General features: G+C 38.3%; 2 protein-coding genes across 3 annotated transcripts in view; one reads left to right on the top strand and one right to left on the bottom strand.

Moving 5' to 3' along the window:
- The window catches only part of SH3BP5 (SH3 domain binding protein 5), a 79900-nt gene extending 78272 nt beyond the window's left edge, over positions 1–1628 (top strand). The window contains exon 9 of the mRNA XM_027086595.1: positions 169–1628. Within this exon, the coding sequence (XP_026942396.1) occupies positions 169–380 (212 nt within the window). The 3' untranslated portion in view covers positions 381–1628. The remainder of the gene's footprint in view (positions 1–168) is intronic.
- An 821-nt stretch (positions 1629–2449) lies between these two features.
- The window catches only part of CAPN7 (calpain 7), a 37989-nt gene continuing 22144 nt past the window's right edge, over positions 2450–18294 (bottom strand). For both annotated transcript variants that reach the window (XM_027086592.1, XM_027086593.1), the window contains exons 12-21: positions 17272–17392; positions 12721–12865; positions 12492–12591; positions 12072–12207; positions 11402–11477; positions 7693–7838; positions 6849–6911; positions 6148–6278; positions 3756–3848; positions 2450–3662 (exon numbers count right to left, since the gene is read on the bottom strand). In XM_027086592.1, the coding sequence (XP_026942393.1) occupies positions 3518–3662; positions 3756–3848; positions 6148–6278; positions 6849–6911; positions 7693–7838; positions 11402–11477; positions 12072–12207; positions 12492–12591; positions 12721–12865; positions 17272–17392 (1156 nt within the window). In that variant the 3' untranslated portion in view covers positions 2450–3517. The remainder of the gene's footprint in view (positions 3663–3755; positions 3849–6147; positions 6279–6848; positions 6912–7692; positions 7839–11401; positions 11478–12071; positions 12208–12491; positions 12592–12720; positions 12866–17271; positions 17393–18294) is intronic.

Here is an 18294-nt window from a genome sequence, read left to right on the forward strand (position 1 = left end):
CGGTTTCCCGCACAACGAAAGCGTAGGCAGTCCTGTGATGGAAGCGCTTGTGTGATGCGCACAGTGGGGCCACACTGGGAGTCTGGAGGTTGAGCTGGCTGACGGGCTGGGGCCCAGGGGACCCTTGGAATTGTCGGTACTCACCCCGTGATCTTTACGTTTCTACAGGAGACAGGGCGGAAGGGGCAGAGAATAAAGCAAGTGACAGAGCCAGCAACCATCGGGGTCTCGGCAGCAGCAGCGGTGACAGTGGCGAGAGCCCGAGCAGCACGTCCCCCGAGGGCCAGGCCTTGGAGGACAGGATGCGGCAGCTGTCCCTGCAGGGCTCGAAGGGCAGGGACAGGGTCATCGAGGACATAAACGTGGTGCAGATCGGCTGATCGAGCCGCGGCTCTGGCCCAAGCGCATATCAATATTTAGACATGAAACTGTATGGAGAACAATTGTGCCAATAATCATTTAATATATGCCAAATCCCAAGCATTGCCTCTAAACTGCACTAATGACGTTTCAGTGAACTTGAGAGCTGAAGATGTTTCTTCTGGGTAAGAGCTCTCAGGCTGGTGTTTTTCAGCACAGAGTCGTTGCAGGTGGGCTGTGACCAGGCCCACGGCCTTTGTGGAATGTCCCCTGTCAGTGCTGTGGAAGCAGTAACCAGTTCCCGGAGAAAAATCCCCGAGCCAGTAAAGGGGCCGGGGAGCTGAGCCCCAGCGGGCTCGACGGCTGGCTCGATTGGGGAAATGGCCTTGTTCTCTCCTTTGTATCCCAGGGGATCTAAAGGAAAACAGGTACACAAGACAAAACTCAAATATTCAGAAGGACACCTTTTTGACCCAATGAAGGCTTAAAAAAAAAAAATCCAAGGACACAATTCATTTTCATCATCTCTGGTTTTCAGAGGGGGCTTTTAAAAAAGTGAATTTGCTGGGACACCCATTAAAATCATCTTCTGTAAAAGGTCACCAAGAGCTGCACTTTTGGGGGTGGGAAAGGTGAATGCTGGTGTGGGGATGGGGGGCGGGACGAGGGCAGCAGGGGCCTGTCACAGAAGGGGGTTCATGGCTGTGGAAGAAAAGGTTCTACAGCGTAAACCTCATCCTACCGGCCCAGGGGACTTATTCTAAGAGAAGTGCATGGGGAATGGTTGCCAGTGTTGTTCTAGATTGACAAGGTGTTAATTTCTCTGTAGGCTGTAACTTTAAAAATAAAAAATTATTTAAGGGTTATGCTGCACTAGTATTTCTTAGAGGAAATTGTTCCTTACAGCTAGGAAAGGGAGGAGGCACATGTTGGCAAAGGCTGTTAAACAGAAGCAATGGTGTCTGTTATGCTAAGTGTAAGTGTTCTATTACTGCTTTTCTTGTTTTCATGGTTACACATATTTAGAGCATTGTATTTTATTTGTCCCTTTTTGTTAAGAAAACTTAGCGTTTCTAAAAGAAAGAAAAGCAACCCCATTCAAGTTGCCCATTAAGTCTGTCAAGCTTATATATTTGTCATTTGTGTAAATCCCTTCATACTGTCCTGTTTTCTCCTTTTTTAATGACTGATACAGTATCTTAATTACAAGGTTATTTTGTACTTGTCTTAATACCTTGAGTGTAATAAAAATGGCTTAAGAAAATGTCTTTCTGTGACTTCAAATAAGAAATCCTGATGTTGCCTAAATCTTCCAGACAATCCTCTTGCCATAAGGAAGAGCATGGAATGCAGTGGTCATCTGTTCTTATCTTCAGTTAAGGTCCTGGATCTTAACAATTTAAGCCCTGATTACCAGGTTTGAATCAGAATTCCACTTCTGCTGCTACTAAAGCCGAGCAGTATGGAGACGCAGTGGCAGGAAAATAAATAAAGATGAGGTGCTTATGCTGGAGGCCTGGTTCTCCTGTCTGTGGCACCTGGGCATCTCCTAGGTCTCAGCCCCACAGGTTGATTAGTGACTCAGGTATACTTGAGCACTGAAGTTCGAAACGCTCCCCAGTTGTTTCTATTCTCTTTCTATATTGGTCCAACCAAAATTAATCTTTACTTGTACATCGTGAGTTCTATTTAGAGCTCTGTTACAGAATTCAACATTACAATAGAGTAAATTGTTTACATAGGTCTCCTCCATTGGATTTTGAGGGCAGGGATTAGATCTTAGTTTGCATCCCGTATAAGATCTTTAACACAAAAGGTTCAAATCATGTTTATAATAAATATACCGCTTATGCTTTAGATTTTTCTTTAAAAAGTAATAGAAAAGTAATCCACCTAAAATATGCTAAAAGTGAAAGCACTATTTATCAAAGTGAAATCTATCAATCACTAGTACAATCTACCACTATCCTGAATGTAAAAGAACAGACTTTTTTTGTAAAAGTGTCAATTTTCATGCAACTAATGAGTTCTGTTTTAGATGGAACATACCACATGAAGTCCTCTAATAATTTCTCTAGGTTAAACTATGCAGTTTCCATAAGTATAAACAAACATTTTATTTCAATTAAAGATAACAGAAATACAAAAGAAGTTTTAATAATTAGAGATGATGAAAAATCCCAGTGTTAATTTTTAGATCTTTAAAGTCTTGAGCATCATTCTACTCCGATGAATTTTTATGTAAACAACTGGGAATTTATACATAACAGTATCCTGGCAATTTTTTCAAATGCAACCCAATTACCATATATTAAATCCTCAACTGTATTTTCTTTAGAGTGATGTTACCATAAGAACACTGAACTACAGAGCAATTTAAAAAAGACTAGACAAACTAAATTGTAATGTCTTCAATGTCTCAGACTACTACTTTCATCAACCTGATAAAAACTACACTGATGAATATACCTCAGTTCTCTTTACATGAGTCAATGGGAGACAGGTATCTAACTTCAACAACCTTCATTCTTAAGCATGAGCATCTTCATGCTAAGTTAATTAGTATTAAAACTTTATCCTTTCATAAACTATGGGCAACAGTAAGCATTTAAAGCCATAAATAATGCAGAATTAAAATCTCATGGTAATATGATTCATTTGATAATTAGGTGCCCAGGATGTACAGCAGACTCACGACACAAGCAGGTCTACCTTAACAACATGCTCGGCCAAGAAGACAACATAACATAAATACTTCAGAATATTCTCCCAGCCCGTTCCACTCAGTGAGTGAGTCTACACCCCTCGCTTTCCTCGTCTGGTCTCGGTTCCCTCTTGGCAAGGGCATCTATCTCAGTGCTTGCTGAGCCTAATCTTTAAGCAGCTACACTTTTTTGTACAATGTGGCCCCTAGAGGCAAGCCCACTCCACATATACACAAAACCACGTAAACGGTACTTCTAAGTGACATAGGGTAATTCTGACTACATACAACTCTCACCACACACCCTGACTTCAGCACCAGATTCCACAGGAACGCTTTTAGAGATTTAATTCTGTTCTGATGACTGTGTTCAGTGTCCTGGAGATCTGTGTCCTCGCTTGAAGAGATGACGTTTGCTGAGTATAAGATCCAGCTATTGCTGAGGTTTCTCTGTCACTGCAGTTGTGTTGTCTTGATGGGGATAATACTATTAAAGTCCAAGAAAAACGGTCCTTCTTGTTTAGGCAAAAAAGTACTGGGAATGATATTGTAGATCCCAGCAGGTATATTTTCTAGTTCCAGGTAGCAAAACCCACACCTATATTCAGGGAAAATGAGAACAAGGTTTTCAGGTGATGACGCCACAGAAAGTAAAGTGTAAATTAGATAGCAATCAAAATGCCAACATTACCTGTAGTCACCACTAGATTTCCTCTGAAAGCCATGGGGACCAGGGTCTCCCACCACAGAAACTGTTACAACTTCAAATCCAACACTATATTGCCTAGCAGTAAAAAAGAACAAATTATTGCTGTTATTAAGTCGTCTCAAACACATACCCAAAATAACTATACCTAAAGTGCAGATGGACTATTAAATCAAGTACATGCTTCTAAAGCTTCAGTAGGAGGAAACAGCACTCTGAGACACATGCATACTATTTTTACTCTTAATTACAGAAAACACCATTTATGTTTTGAAATTGATGCCATAAAGATTAACATTTTATTAAACTTACTTTAGAAGAGACTATTTTTACCACAGGCTCTCAGAGAATAATGTTAAATTTAAATGATAAAATGGTGTATTAGGCAGAAAAAGTACAGGAGAGGACCCTGAAATAAGATCTAAATTTACAGAAATAATTAGTGTACGGTACACATGGCATTCCAAATCAGTAGGGAAAGGATTACTTATGTAGGTGGTGATAAAGTGACAAAAGCTTAGAAAAAAAATTGTTAAACTGTATTTCACACCAAATATAAAATACATTCCACATGGACTTGAAACAAATAATGTAAAAAATAAAACCATAAAAGAACTAGAAGAAAATACGGTAAAAATTTATTTGATATTAGGGTGAGAGTTCCTGCCCACAGCAAAATAAACCAAAAGAAACAGATCTGATTATAAAGAAACATTTTTTTCTATGTGAGAAAAAAAATGAATCTGGGAAAAATACCTGCAAATATGTGAAGGAATTAATACCTTTACATACATACCCTTATTCACGCTTACAATTAAGAAAAACGTGACAAGTCCAACAGAAAAATGGTCAAAAGACATGAATAAATATATGAATAAAGGAAAAAATACACATCGTCAATAAACATTTTTCCCTATTCAAGCTACATGGTAATGAAATACAAAAGGGCAATTAGGTACCTTATTTCACTTATCAAACTGGTAAAGGCTTTTAAAATGACGTGGAAAAATAGCTTAGTCTTATCTAAAGGATTGTAAGTTTCTTTTGAAATAGTCTATAATTACAGGAAGGCAAAGTTAAGCCTAGTTTTATTTAGAAGCTAGTACTATTTTTATTTGTATTCTCTGTATTTTTTAAACCTTTTAAAATTGTGAAATATAACACAGTGCACATAAAACAAATATACAGCTTAACAAATAATTCATAAAGTGAACAGACACCTGGGTTACCCCCACCTCAGTCAACAAAACCCTCTCAGCACTGCAGAAGTCCCTGTGTGCTCCCTTTTGATCACCGCCTCTGTCCCCCAGAGCTAACTTGCCTGGTCATCACTTTCCTGCTTTGTCTATAGTCTGACTACGTAAGTGTGCATCCTTCAACAATAGTTTAGTTTTACCTGTTCTTGACTTCATACAAGTGGAAGTCAAGAACAGGTAAACAGTCACATATCCTGTTATGTGGCTTCTGTCGCTCATCCTTGCTCCCAAGACTTACCCATGCTGTGGGGAGCTGTAATTTATTTTCATTGTTATGGCGGAGTCTATCACTGTATAACTGTTTTATAATCTTAAATGCCACTGATGAACACCGGCTTTTCTAATTTTTGGCTTACACAACTTATTGGCCATTTGGATTATTTCTCTTATGACATGCCTACTCAAGTTTTTGTTTGTTTTTATTTTTTAAAAACTGCAGACTTGGGACTTCCCTGGTGGTCCAATGGTAAAGAATCCGCCTAACAATGCAGGGGACATGGGTTTGATCCCTGGTCAGGGAACTAAGATCCCACATGCCACCGGGCAACTAAGGCCACATGCCACAACTACTGAGCACGTGTGCCTCAACTAGAGAGCCTGTGTGCCGCAAACCACAGAGCCCATGAGCCCTGGAGCCTGCGCGCCACAACTAGAGAAGAGAAAACCTGCACGCCGCAACTACAGAGAAGCCCATGCGCCGCAACGAAAGATCCCACATGCCTCAACGAAGATCCCGTGTGCCGCAACTAAGACCTGACGTAGCCAAAAAAAACACACACAAAAAAACTGCAGACTTTTTCTTACTAATGTAGGATATTTACAAATCTTTTTATGTGTTCTCTGTGTCTTAAGTCTTTCCTTATCCTGAGGTTCTCATCTCCTGTGTTAGTAATCCACCTGGAATTGACTTTTAGATTGGGTGTGAGACAGGGGTCTAATCACCTTTTTGGTATGTGGATATTAATTATTCCAGCACCATTATTGAATGGTGCCCTTTCCTCACTCCTCTTTAATCATAAATTAAGTGTCCACACATATATATATTTCAAAACCCTATTCGGTTCCACTAAACTCATTTTTAATATAACATTATTAATTTAAGAAAGTTATTTATCACAAACCTTGGTCCTCTTAGCTCGATCAGTAGTGGCCCAGTCTTCTCCATATGGAATTGGTAAATGGGGTTATTTTTGTGAGTCTCTTGGAAATTTCCACATCCTCCAGCACTCTGACCACTCCACTTTCCATTAATCTAATAAAACAAAGCTTTTGTATTAACAAAACTTCACATTCTATAATTCTATTTTAAAGACAAAATTCCTTTGTGCCTTAAAAAAAAAAGAAAAAACTAAAAAAAAAGCAACTCTCCACCGTGGCCGCATCCTCTCTCTCCAGGCTTTATTGCCACCAGCAGCCAGCATCCCTCTCCAAGTCAGCCCGGCTACTTTGCTACTCTCAGCCCTGTCTCCAACTCTCAGCCCTGCCAAGAATTCTCCCTAAAATCCTCTTCCACACGTCCAGCCCGCCCTGCAGAGTCGATCTCAAATTCTGCTTACAGCCTTCCCTACTGACTAAGGTTTGCATTAGTCTTCTTTCTCTGAATTTTTTTCCCACAGAATCACTTAACGGTGCTCACTGAAGAGCTTGTATTCCAACCCAGACTGGAGACTACTTACATTTCCCTTGTAGTCCTGTCAAGTCCCAGAATGTTTTTACTTTGTAAGAAATTGTTAAACATGAAAAAAAAATGAGAAAAGGAGAAAAAGGAAAGGGAATTCTAAGATTTCAATGAGATTATGACCCAGAGAAAAAATTCTCTTACCTGCTTTGATATGGTATATGGTGAAGGAATCTTTGAAAAAGTAAAGCTGCATGCTGAGTATACCTAGAGTAAAAGAAAAAAAAAAAAAGAAAATTATTATAGTGATAAAATTCATGCTTATAAAAACACTAAAATGATGAAAGAATGTTTTGGAAGACTAAGAAATTAGTTGGCATATATAATAGTCCTGATTCTGTAGGCAGCCTGGCATCAGGGCAGGAATAAACAACTGCGGGTTGGGCGGCTAAGGCTCTGTCTGCTGCTAACTGTATGACTCAGGACATACCACAGTCTCCCTAGGCCTTGGCTTCTACATGTGAAGAATGAAGGGGTGAAAGCAGCTCCCAAAGCCCCTTTCGTCACTAAAAATCTATTCAAATTGAGCTTCTTGACTGATCTACGACAAACAAATCTATGCAGAACAAAATTACGATGACCTTCCCAGCTACCTGAGAGCCATGTTTATAGGCAATCGATTTCCTTTCACTAAGTTCAAGGTCTTCTTTTTTAATTCAATAAAAGTATTATATAGACTAAAGGAGCTTTTATTGCTCTGTGAATTTATTAGTCCAACATACCAAATTACCTCAGGACTAAACTACTACTCTAAAAACTAAAATGTTCAGTCAAAATGTTATTCAAAATAAAAATTTTACCATTCAAAAGCATTATTTTCTGCATGAAGCATCATCATAATTTAATACTGAATTGTTATACAGATAAACACACACTCAACAATATATAGATTAATCTTTATAAATAACCTTTTTTGTAGATAATCCCACTTACAAAGCAGAGACGTTATGTACTTTCTATTATTGTTCTGTCATGTTGGTTTACTTACCCGGACTGTGTAATGGATTGTGTTCTGTTTTTCATACTGAGAAACCACTAATGTAAAGGTATGGGTCCCAGGTGTGGTTAGCTTTATCTTAGTTAAATAATGAGGGCTGTTAATTCGAATCCCATCAATGTACGGAGGTGGGTCAGCTGCAAATAAACAAGTAGGTTTACAGAAGACAGGACTTTAGTTTTTAAGTTTTATCGTTGATGTAGGAAAAATAATTAAATGGATGGACATCCCCTTAATTAATTCATCTTTAAAATATAACGTACTAAAGAATTACTAAAGAATTAAATTTCAATTTAAAACTTTACAATTAAGCAATTTAAAACTTTAAAATGAAATAGTTTCTAATAAGTAAAAAGAGATCTTTTGGAATACATCCAATGAGGTATATCATAATCCCTGCTATTTGCCCTATGTTTTATTTTTCTCTCCTGGTAGAGGATTTTAAAATCAAGATTAACTTTTTTTGTTAAGGAAATTTTTTAAAAAGATACAAAGAAGTAAACATATATATATGTTTATATATATATATAAACATATATATAAAAGTAAATATATATATGTTTATATATACAAACATATATTTCCCACCACTCAGAATTAAATTAACATATTTTTTGTCATACTAGCAAAGTTCCTTTTAACCACCCACCCTTAATATTCCATTCCACTCTGATGGATTTGATGGGCATCCTTTCAGACTTTCCCTCTCTCTCTCTCTCTCTCTCTCTCTCTCTCTCTCTCACACACACACACACACACACACGAGCATGTATCTAAAAAAACAGACAGTATATGTCTTATCTTTCATTTTTCACTGAAGTTTTTGAGATCCATGTTGATCTACATAGATACAGTTTATTCCTTTTAAATCAATGTGTACAGTATTGTATGCCATCATATGAGCAGGACATATTTTATCTATACTCCCCCATCTAGTTATTCAGAAAATGTGGAGATTTGGATTATTTCCAATATTTTGCTATCACACACAATGCTGCCTGTCATATCCTTTCACAGTCTCATGAATTAAGGCTGATACAATAAAATCATTTCATGCATGTCAATTAAGTCATTTAAGATCAATACTATATCACTGAGGTTATTTAGGCACAATGAATATTTATAAAGCAATTTGTAGAAAAAATTTTAGTATCTCAAACAGGTAATAAGTCTCTCAAGCTTAGAGGTGGTGCGATCTAGTGTGAAGGGGAAAAGAATGGGCACATCTGTGGTCCTGAAAGTTGTGACCTACGTCTCAGTTTACTCTCCTGTCAGATGGAGAACAGTCTGATTTACCTCAGAGTATTGTGATGAAAATAAAACTAGAAACCAGAAAGTATCCTGAAATGGCAAAGTCACTATGTGTAAGTGAGGAAGCATTGTTTTTTAAAAAATCCAAGTACAAAGGGTAACAAGGTGTTTGAAATTCAAAAGCCATGTAACATGTTAATGCTCGGAATATACTCACAAAATTTGTGCTTTTTTGGTTATATAATGACCAACGTGAAAAATGGAAAATTTAGCTAGTTTAACTTGACATTTATCATTGGACCTAACCGTGTGCTATGCACATGCCAGAAAACCTTGGGATACCCTCAATGCAGCATAATGGGGAAGAAGGCCATGTTTTCCTATGATCAAGCAAAACGAAACTGGACAAAACCACTTTTGATCCCATCTCTCCCATCAGTGCCCATTTCTCTGCACAGCCTTCCTGAAAGAACGGTCAGTGATTGCTTCCTTACCTCAGGCCCTCCTCAATCCACCCCACCTGGGCTTCCAGCCCACCTCTTGCCAACTCTGTTCTTGTCAAGGTCAAAGATGCTGCCAGGGCACTAGGTCCAACAGTCTCTTCTCTAGCCTAATCTCACTGGACCTCAGCAATAGCAATGGGTGGAGATGTCCACTCTTTCCTGTATGGAGTATTTTCTTCCCTTGGGTTATATGATACCTTACTCTGTCTCGTCAGGTACTCTGTTCAAACTCTTCTGTGGTAACTTGCCCTCTGCTCAGCCGTAAGATGCCAGAGTCCAAGGACCAGGTGCTGGGTGTTTGTCTCTGAACCTACAACTCTCTCCGTAGGTGATTTATATACAGTCCTACCTTCAAATGCTTTCCTTATCCCGACTCCTCCGTCTGTACCTGCGGCCCTACCCTTGTCCCAGAATTCTGCTCAAAACCCCAACTGCCTACTTGGCACCTTCACTTGGAGAGCTAACACGGATCTCAAATTTAACAAAACCAAAAATTAACTTTTGATTTTACTCCACAACAATTCTGCTCCCTCCCCTGCTCCCACCAACATTTACATCTCAGTCAATGTTACACCTTTCTATGGCTCAAGCCCAAAACACAGGAATCATCCTTGACTCCTCTTTGACCACACATTAACCCAAGTCCTGACAACCCTAACCAAGCCCAAATCTGTCCACTCTCCATCTCCCCTTTAGCACCCTCAGTTCAAACCACAGTCACTTCTCACATAAATAAAATCACCTAATTGGGTTCTCTGCTTCCAGTTTTTGTCCCCTCCAATATATTCTACAGAGAATTTTCTTAAAAAAAAAATCAGATAATGCCATTTTCCTGATTAAGACCCTCCAAAGATTTCCCATCGCACTTAGAGAAAAATCCAAACCCTGTCCTGGGCTGATAGACCTCCTGTGATCTAAGCCTGCATACCTCTGACCGTTTCTGTGATACCACACTGCCCAGGCCTCCTGGCCTTTCTTCTGTTACCAGAAAACACCTATCTTTCCCTCATTTTAGGGTCCTTGCACTTGCTGTTCCCTCTGCTTATAATGCTTTACCTCTACTTCTAATGCTTTTTCCTCTACTTCTTTGCATGACTCCTGTTTGTGATTTGGAGTTCCTCTTATCCCTTCTTAAAGAGGCTTTCCATGGCCACCCAACCAAAGTAACCAATGTGACCCTATGCATTTCTTTACAAATATGTGTCACTATCAGGTCTTTTTTTTTCTTATTGTTTGTCTCCCAAACTAGAACATAAACTAACAGCTCCTATCATGAAGTGCTAAAAAAATTTTTTTTAATATGAAAGCAAAATGGTCTCAACCCAGTATGTTAATGCCTTAGGGAAAGATTTACTTTGCCTGGTAGGAAGGTTATCACAGAGAAAATAACATAAACTGGATCTTAACCACATTCATTACACAGAATAGGGTAAAAGAAATATGTGGGCAGAGGGCAGGTAGAAGAGACTCTCGGCAGAAGAAACTGTGTGAAAACAGGGGCAACAAGGGCATGGTGTGTTCAGGAGAAGCCAGACCCACTGTGAAATGCTGGGGCATGAGATAAAGGGGGACAGCGAGGTGAAGGCGGAATATAAAAAGCCTTAGACATCAAGCTGAAGAGCTTGGATTTTATCCAAGAGTCCACGGAAAACCACAGAATTTTTGATCAGGGAAAAAAGATAGGATTTAAATTTCAGAAATAAAGCTCTGACAGCAATGTGCAAGAGTGTAGAAATCCCAAATTCCTGAGGTCTCTAAATTAAAAATAAATCAAAACAAAACACACAAGTAGCATAAATACCTACCCATCTGTTTGAGTAGTTTCTATTAGTCTATCAGCATAATTATTAATTTCTGCATATCATCTACATAAAATTTTTCATTTTCAAATTAATCACACAAATAGAATTTTAATGTTTGTTTGAATGTCTGTTTACTAAACATACCTGGGTAATAAACTTTTTTCCCATCAGTCTTGTATACAACCATTGTGATAAATTCTCGATTATTTGCGAAATCATCCTAAAAGCACAGAGAATCCGATATGGTTAGGAAAATGGGCTCAAAATGCTCCTGTGTGTGTGTGTTCGTGTATGGAGGTGGGGAGGGGAGGGGAAGGAGATTATTTCTAAGTTTAAGAGCGTTTCTATTTAGTGTTATTAAAAAATGTCATTTTTCTGAATTAAATTGTCATTTCAATAGATGACCATATTGTCCGAAGCAAGATACTAAAAAAACCACTTTAAAGCCATTAAAATCATGGTTACCCTTTATAAAATCAGGCCCAATGAATCAACATTTCCAAACCCTCTTTAGCATATTTTTATGTTAATATTGTTAAGATCTAAGCATATAGAATCAACACTAAAACCCTCTCTAGAAAGAATAAACTCCCTCATATTTTTCTTCATAGATGATTTTTGAACGAGATTTTAAGTGTATAATTATAAATGACCAATTTCCTTTAAGGAAAATATTCATTTATCTAAGTAAACACTATTTTCAAGCCACCTATATAAATGAAACAGGCTGGTGATCAAGTTACATATCTTGCTCACAATGGTCTAATTATATTTAAAAGAATTTCTGTATGGGATATAAGAAGGGTATCAGTACCTTGTCTGTTATGTGTCTACTAAGCAAAACCCAAACCGCAGCGCCCCCTTGTGGACACTGCACCTCCAACTTGTACTGGGGATTGTTGGCCAGGCTATAGGCATCTTTCACAGGTCCTTGCTTAGCATCCCAAGTGCTAAAGGACAAAATCAACAAAGAAAGTAGTAATTAAATTTCTCATAGAGCTAAACTGAAATACTATTTTTGTTTTGTGTTTCAAATACAATTAGGTTATCGGGTTTTCTTGTTTTTTAAATTTTTGGCATAACCAAGAAGCATACAAGGATAATAACTATTACACGATAGTCATCTGTGGGTATGACAAAAAGAGAGACTACTAGTCTTCCCAAATAATTTCATTTTAAATGAAAAAAGGGAGACTACTATAAAGCATATTCTGAAATGTGCAAAAAAAGTTACCTGTGAATACATGTTGATTCTTTAAAAAGACCTGGATTCCAACTCAAATAAATCACATCATAATACTGGCAGAGATCATCCCATGAGATCCAAAATATTCCTGAAAATCAGATGTCTTTGTTAGTCTAAAAAAAAAATCTTAATGACTTGTCAGTTAAGTACATTTCACACTGTTAAAGCATGTTATTTATTTAAAGATCAAATATTATTAAATTAAAAATATAGGTACCATTGTCTATTTTCTGAGCTGTTCGAGGATCAAAGTTTAAACACTTTTGCAACTCTGGGGTCCAGTTTTTTACATCGTTTTCACTATATCTTCCTTTCCAACGTAAATGACTCCAAGGATTTTTCAGTTGGATAAATCGCAGCCCCTATTTAAAAAACCAGGAGGTAATGAAGTTGCAAAACAGTTTTACCATATTTTTATTAGTTACATCATTCTCCAAGCGAGGATGCAATTTGAATACTTATTCATTCTTTTCCCTACAAATAAATTTGAAATTACTATTCTTTAATCAATACTTCCCCGAATCCCATATCTGATCAAAAACTATAAATGGCTACCTATCCCTAGAGCTATGCTGTCCATATGTAGCCGCTAATCACACGTGATTAGTTATATTATGATTAAATCGGGACTTCCCCGGCAGTCCAGTGGTTAAGACTCCGAGTTCTCAATGCAGGGGGCACAAATCTGATCCCTGGCTGGGGAACTAAGATCCCTCATGCCTCATGGCGCAGTCAAAAAAAGAAAAAAAAAATTAGTATCATTTAATTCAGTTTACAAATCAGTTCCTTAGTCACAGTCGCCACATTTCAAGAGTTCAAGGACCAAATGTACTAGTAGCTGATGCATCGCATAGCACAGACACAGAACACTGTCATCATCACAGGAAGTTCTACTGGGCTGCCCTGCCTTAGAGAATCGAGTCCTTCCTCTCACAATCCCACAAATGATCCTTATCCAATTTCACCTCTAAATGCCTTTGCTCACACTGCTCCTGTTTCTGGAAGGCGTTCTCTGATCCCTTTTAACTACTCTTCTTTTCAGATCCTCTTTAGCTTCGTTCCACTGTCTCTCAGTGAAGACTGGAGCAATGAAAAGAACACGAACTCTGGAGTCATAATGAAATGGGACCAAATTCCAGCTCTACTGTTTATCGGCTTTATGGGCCTTGGTTGGTCATTACTGTCTCTGAGCTGTTGTGAAGATTAAATGGAGTAACATATGCAAAGTTTCTAGCACTCAGCAACTTCCTTCTCATTTTAATTACTACCTCTCCTTTAAAGTTCACAGTGCTAACAATCTGTATTACGTTAGTTTACAACAAATAATATCCTATCTTATATCGTTTCCTACTTGTGCAAACGCAGGAGTCTTGTCTCCCCAATGCGACTATAAACTCCTTGAAATGGTAACACTATTATCCTTTTCAGACGTCTCCACTGAGTTTATGGAACACAGTATGCGCTCAGTAAATACTGGGCATGTCTACAGAGTTGATTACATTAATTCAGAAAAACAAAAGAACCTGTAAATCCAAAAGATGTGTCTTATTTCAAGGAGTCAACTTAGAAAATTGTGGTCTTTTTCTAATGATGTCACAAATCAAACTATTTGGAAGACATTTGAAAAAACACACATTCCTTTGCTATTTCAAATGTGGCAAAACAGGGCCTGGGGAAGATGTGATTTCTGGACGTAAGCCAGACTAATTACTCTCAGGCCATATTCCCTAGAATCTCATTAATACAATTTCTGTTCTCAATCTCTTCTACACCACTTGTGCCTCACCCTGCCCCTGCCATGCATCAGCCAACAAACATTGAACTCTAACTCCTTTCTTTTCATAAAACCTATTTCTACATGAGCAGGAAATCTCCTTATTTCAGGACTCTATCACTTCTTAACGTAAGGAGTATACATATAAAGGAGAGGAAATTGCCGCTAAGCTTTTCAGAAGCAGGTCCCAGGTATCACTGACATTCAAGGGCACTTTTGGTGGGAATGTAAATTGGGTCCAGCCATTATGAAAACAATATGGAGATTCCTCAAAAAATTAAAAACAGAACTGTCATATGATCAAGTAATTCCACTTCTGGGTATCTGTCCACAGAAAACAAAAACACTAATCCAAAAAAGACATACCCACACCAATGTTCACTGCATCATCATATACAAGAGCCAAGATATGGAAACAACCTATGTGTCCATTGATGGATAAATGGATAAAGAAATTTGGTATCCATATATACAATGAAATGTTAGCCATAAAAAAGAATGAATTCTTGCCATTTGCAACTACATGGATGGACCTAAAGGGTATTATGCTAAGTGCAATGTTAGAGAAAGATAAACACCATATGATTTCACTTATGTGTGGAATCTAAAAAACAAAACAAATGAACAAACATAACAAAACAGAAACAGACTCATAGATACAGAGAAAAAACAGGCAGTTGCCAGAAGGGAATAGGCTGGGGGGGGAAAGAGTAAAATAAGCGAGGGAGATTAAGAGGCAGAAACTTCCAGCTACAAAATAAATGAGTCATGGGGATGAAATGTTCAGCACTGGGAATACAGTCAATAATATTGTAATAACTTTGTATGGTGACAGATGGTGACTTATTGAGGTGATTATTTTATAACATGTAGAAATATCGCATCACTATGCTGTGCACCTGGATCTAATGCAGTATTGTACATCTATCATACCTCAATTTAAAATAAAAAATAAAATGTATAAAAAAATAAAAAACAGGCAGCCTTAATCATTACAGAATAACTGACACATGGGATTGATACTGTGTAAACAATGTTAACTGATTTTTTTGTTTCTGTTTTTTTCTTTTTTTTTTTTTTTTTCTTTAGCGGTACGCGGGCCTCTCACTGTTGTGGCCTCTCCCGTTGCGGAGCACAGGCTCCGGACGCGCAGGCTCAGCGGCCATGGCTCACAGGCCCAGCCGCTCCACAGCGTGTGGGATCTTCCCGGACCGGGGCATGAACCCGTGTCCCCTGCACTGGCAGGCAGACTCAACCACTGCGCCACCAGGGAAGCCCTTACCTGATTTGCAACAAGGCTATTATTTGAAATGTTTACTTTACTGAAATTTAACAACTTTTTAATGTTTTGTTTTCAAGTCAAACCACCTGTACCTATTTTTCTCTTAAATATGTTGTTTTTCTAGTTTCCTGTGAACAATCATAATAGTCTTATTACTTGAAGTAAATGATACATCTTTAGAGAAATATTCCACATATTCAAGCTTACTTTCATATTGACTGTTTCATTATCTAAATTTAAATCTCTTGCCAGACACATTCATTAACACCTATCTCAAAGGATGTTCTAACAATAAAATTGTTACTAAATAATAGCAACTGTTATTCCCAATGTTTTTTTTTTGCAGTACGCGGGCCTCTCACTGTTGTGGCCTCTCCCGTTGCGGAGCACAGGCTCTGGACGCACAGGCTCAGCGGCCATGGCTCACAGGCCCAGCCACTCCGCGGCATGTGGGATCTTTCCGGACTGGGGCACGAATCCGAGTCCCCTGCATTGGCAGGCGGACTCTCAACCACTGCGCCACCAGGGAAGCCCCCCAATGTTGTTTTTTTCTTTTTTTTAACATCTTTATTGGGGTGTAATTGCTTTACAATGGTGTGTTAGTTTCTGCTTTATAACAAAGTGAATCAGTTATACATATACATATGTTCCCATATCTCTTCCCTCTTGCGTCTCCCCCCACAATGTTTTAATTGGTGTTTGTGGCAAACTACATTCCTGAAACAAACACAAACCTCTCAGCTTATTCAATTTCACATAAATTTTTATATTTTTTGCTTTATGTAGTCAATATTTATTCCACTTTAAAAGGAAGAGACAATTCTACACAGAATGTTTGGAGGTATCACAATGGGGGCTGATTTAGAAAGCTTTGAGACTATAAATTTTTAAATGATGCAGCAGGTCCCAATTGCCTTTGTAATTCATACAGTTCCATGTGCCACATAAGAAAATCAGACTAATTAATACACAGTAGTACTCTGTTCTTGCCAATTAATCACTATTTCTTTCTATAAGTTTAAACAGAAGAAACTGGAATACACTGCTAGTTAAACTTTCCAGTAACTAGACAGCTTAGTTTCTATACCATCAGGGAAAAAGAGTCCTTCCTTCCTTAATAATTTTTGTATCTTCTAATCCATAGAACAGATCTATTTTTCAGTGAAAAATAACTAATCAATAACATGAGAAGTAATGAAGTCAACCGTGCCAACACCCACACACAGAAAAAGGGTCTGAAAAAAGCCTCATAGCATGCAAGGGCTGTTAGGAAAACACTTACAAACCCACTGGCATGTTTCCTATTCATAGGTATCCTCTTATTTTTCGTCCGTGCACAGCTATTCACTGAATGTCTACTACGCTCTATAGCCTGACACTGCGATTGACCCCCACCGCCAACAGACAGCTCAGAACCTTGAGGGACATGTTTTCACTTTGACCCTGCTACTTCTATGAGAAAAAAAAGAGGCATACAATGTTCCTGTTCTGTCATCAATATCTGTGCTGCTACTGTCATTACACTTCCCATCTTTTTATTCATAATTTCCAATGGTAGAGGTCAAGTTGTTTAATGTAGTAGGTGGAATGATTTTAAAACTTGGCCTAAACCTTGATCTGTCAGTATTTAAAAGGCTCACGTATCACTTGGAATCCTTGCAATGTCTTACGAGCACACAAGAAAAATAAGGGAAACAAATGTAAGGCAAAACCTTGAACTCTCTGATGTCCAACACGGCGTATGCGTGTGTGGGAACCAGGCCCCACCTCTCGCCTTCAGCTTCAGTCATCACTCCAGTGGATGCGGTGATGAGGACGTCCCCTTTGTGAAACCTGGAATGGACCCAACAGACCAATAATCAAAGGAAAACACATCTGTACTCTCAGATCACACCATCTTTCCTTTAGCCTCATGGTTTACATGAAAATCTCCACAAAGTGGAAATCTTTTCTAAAATGGGCTATTTCCAACAGCCCCCAGAGAACTTGTAACAAGTACATTTCTATTTTACAGCAAATCAAAAAAACTATCACATTTCTTTCTTTTCCCTCCCAGTTTTAGACAACTTAATTCTCAGGTAGAAACTGATCAATGAAGGCAAATAAATGCTAAATTTTCAAATGATTTACAAATAAAGGTGAAGATGTGAAATACCAAATGTATTTTTCCCAAAGCCACATCCTTTTATTTATCCAATCAGTGAGCTTTCTGGTTTCAATACTGAATGTGTATTATTGTACAGACAGTTTTCCAGCTCTTCATGTGGATTATCCATTTAAGGCTTAAGCTATCTTCCTCTTTATGTTCTCACCCTTCTCTCTTCCCACCTTCCCTCAAATTGGTAAGTACTCAGGAAGTACAAAATTACATATTCTAGACTCAAATGTTTGGATTATCTACCATCTGGATTAACTGTAAGCATCAGTGAGGATGACTGAGGGCTGGCTGGACCGAGTGCATAAAGTGAAGTCTATTTTAAAAACACAACGTCCCTAATAACTGAAAATGACAGCCTCTGCAATATCCACTCTAAATAAGACATGAAGTTTTTATTTTTTTAATTTTTAAATAAATTTATTATTTTTTGAAATTTATTTTTGGCTGAGTTGGGTCTTCGTTGCTGCGTGCAGGGTTTTTCTAGTTGAGGTGAGCGGGGGCTACCCTTTGTTGTGGTGTGTGGGCTTCTCATTGCGGTGGCTTTTCTTTTGCGGAGCACGGGCTCTAGGCATGCGGG

The sequence above is a fragment of the Aethalodelphis obliquidens genome, unplaced genomic scaffold (genome assembly GCF_003676395.1).
Source record: "Aethalodelphis obliquidens isolate GAN/ISIS:26980383/991018 unplaced genomic scaffold, ASM367639v1 scaffold56, whole genome shotgun sequence".
Classification (NCBI taxonomy): domain Eukaryota; kingdom Metazoa; phylum Chordata; class Mammalia; order Artiodactyla; family Delphinidae; genus Aethalodelphis; species Aethalodelphis obliquidens.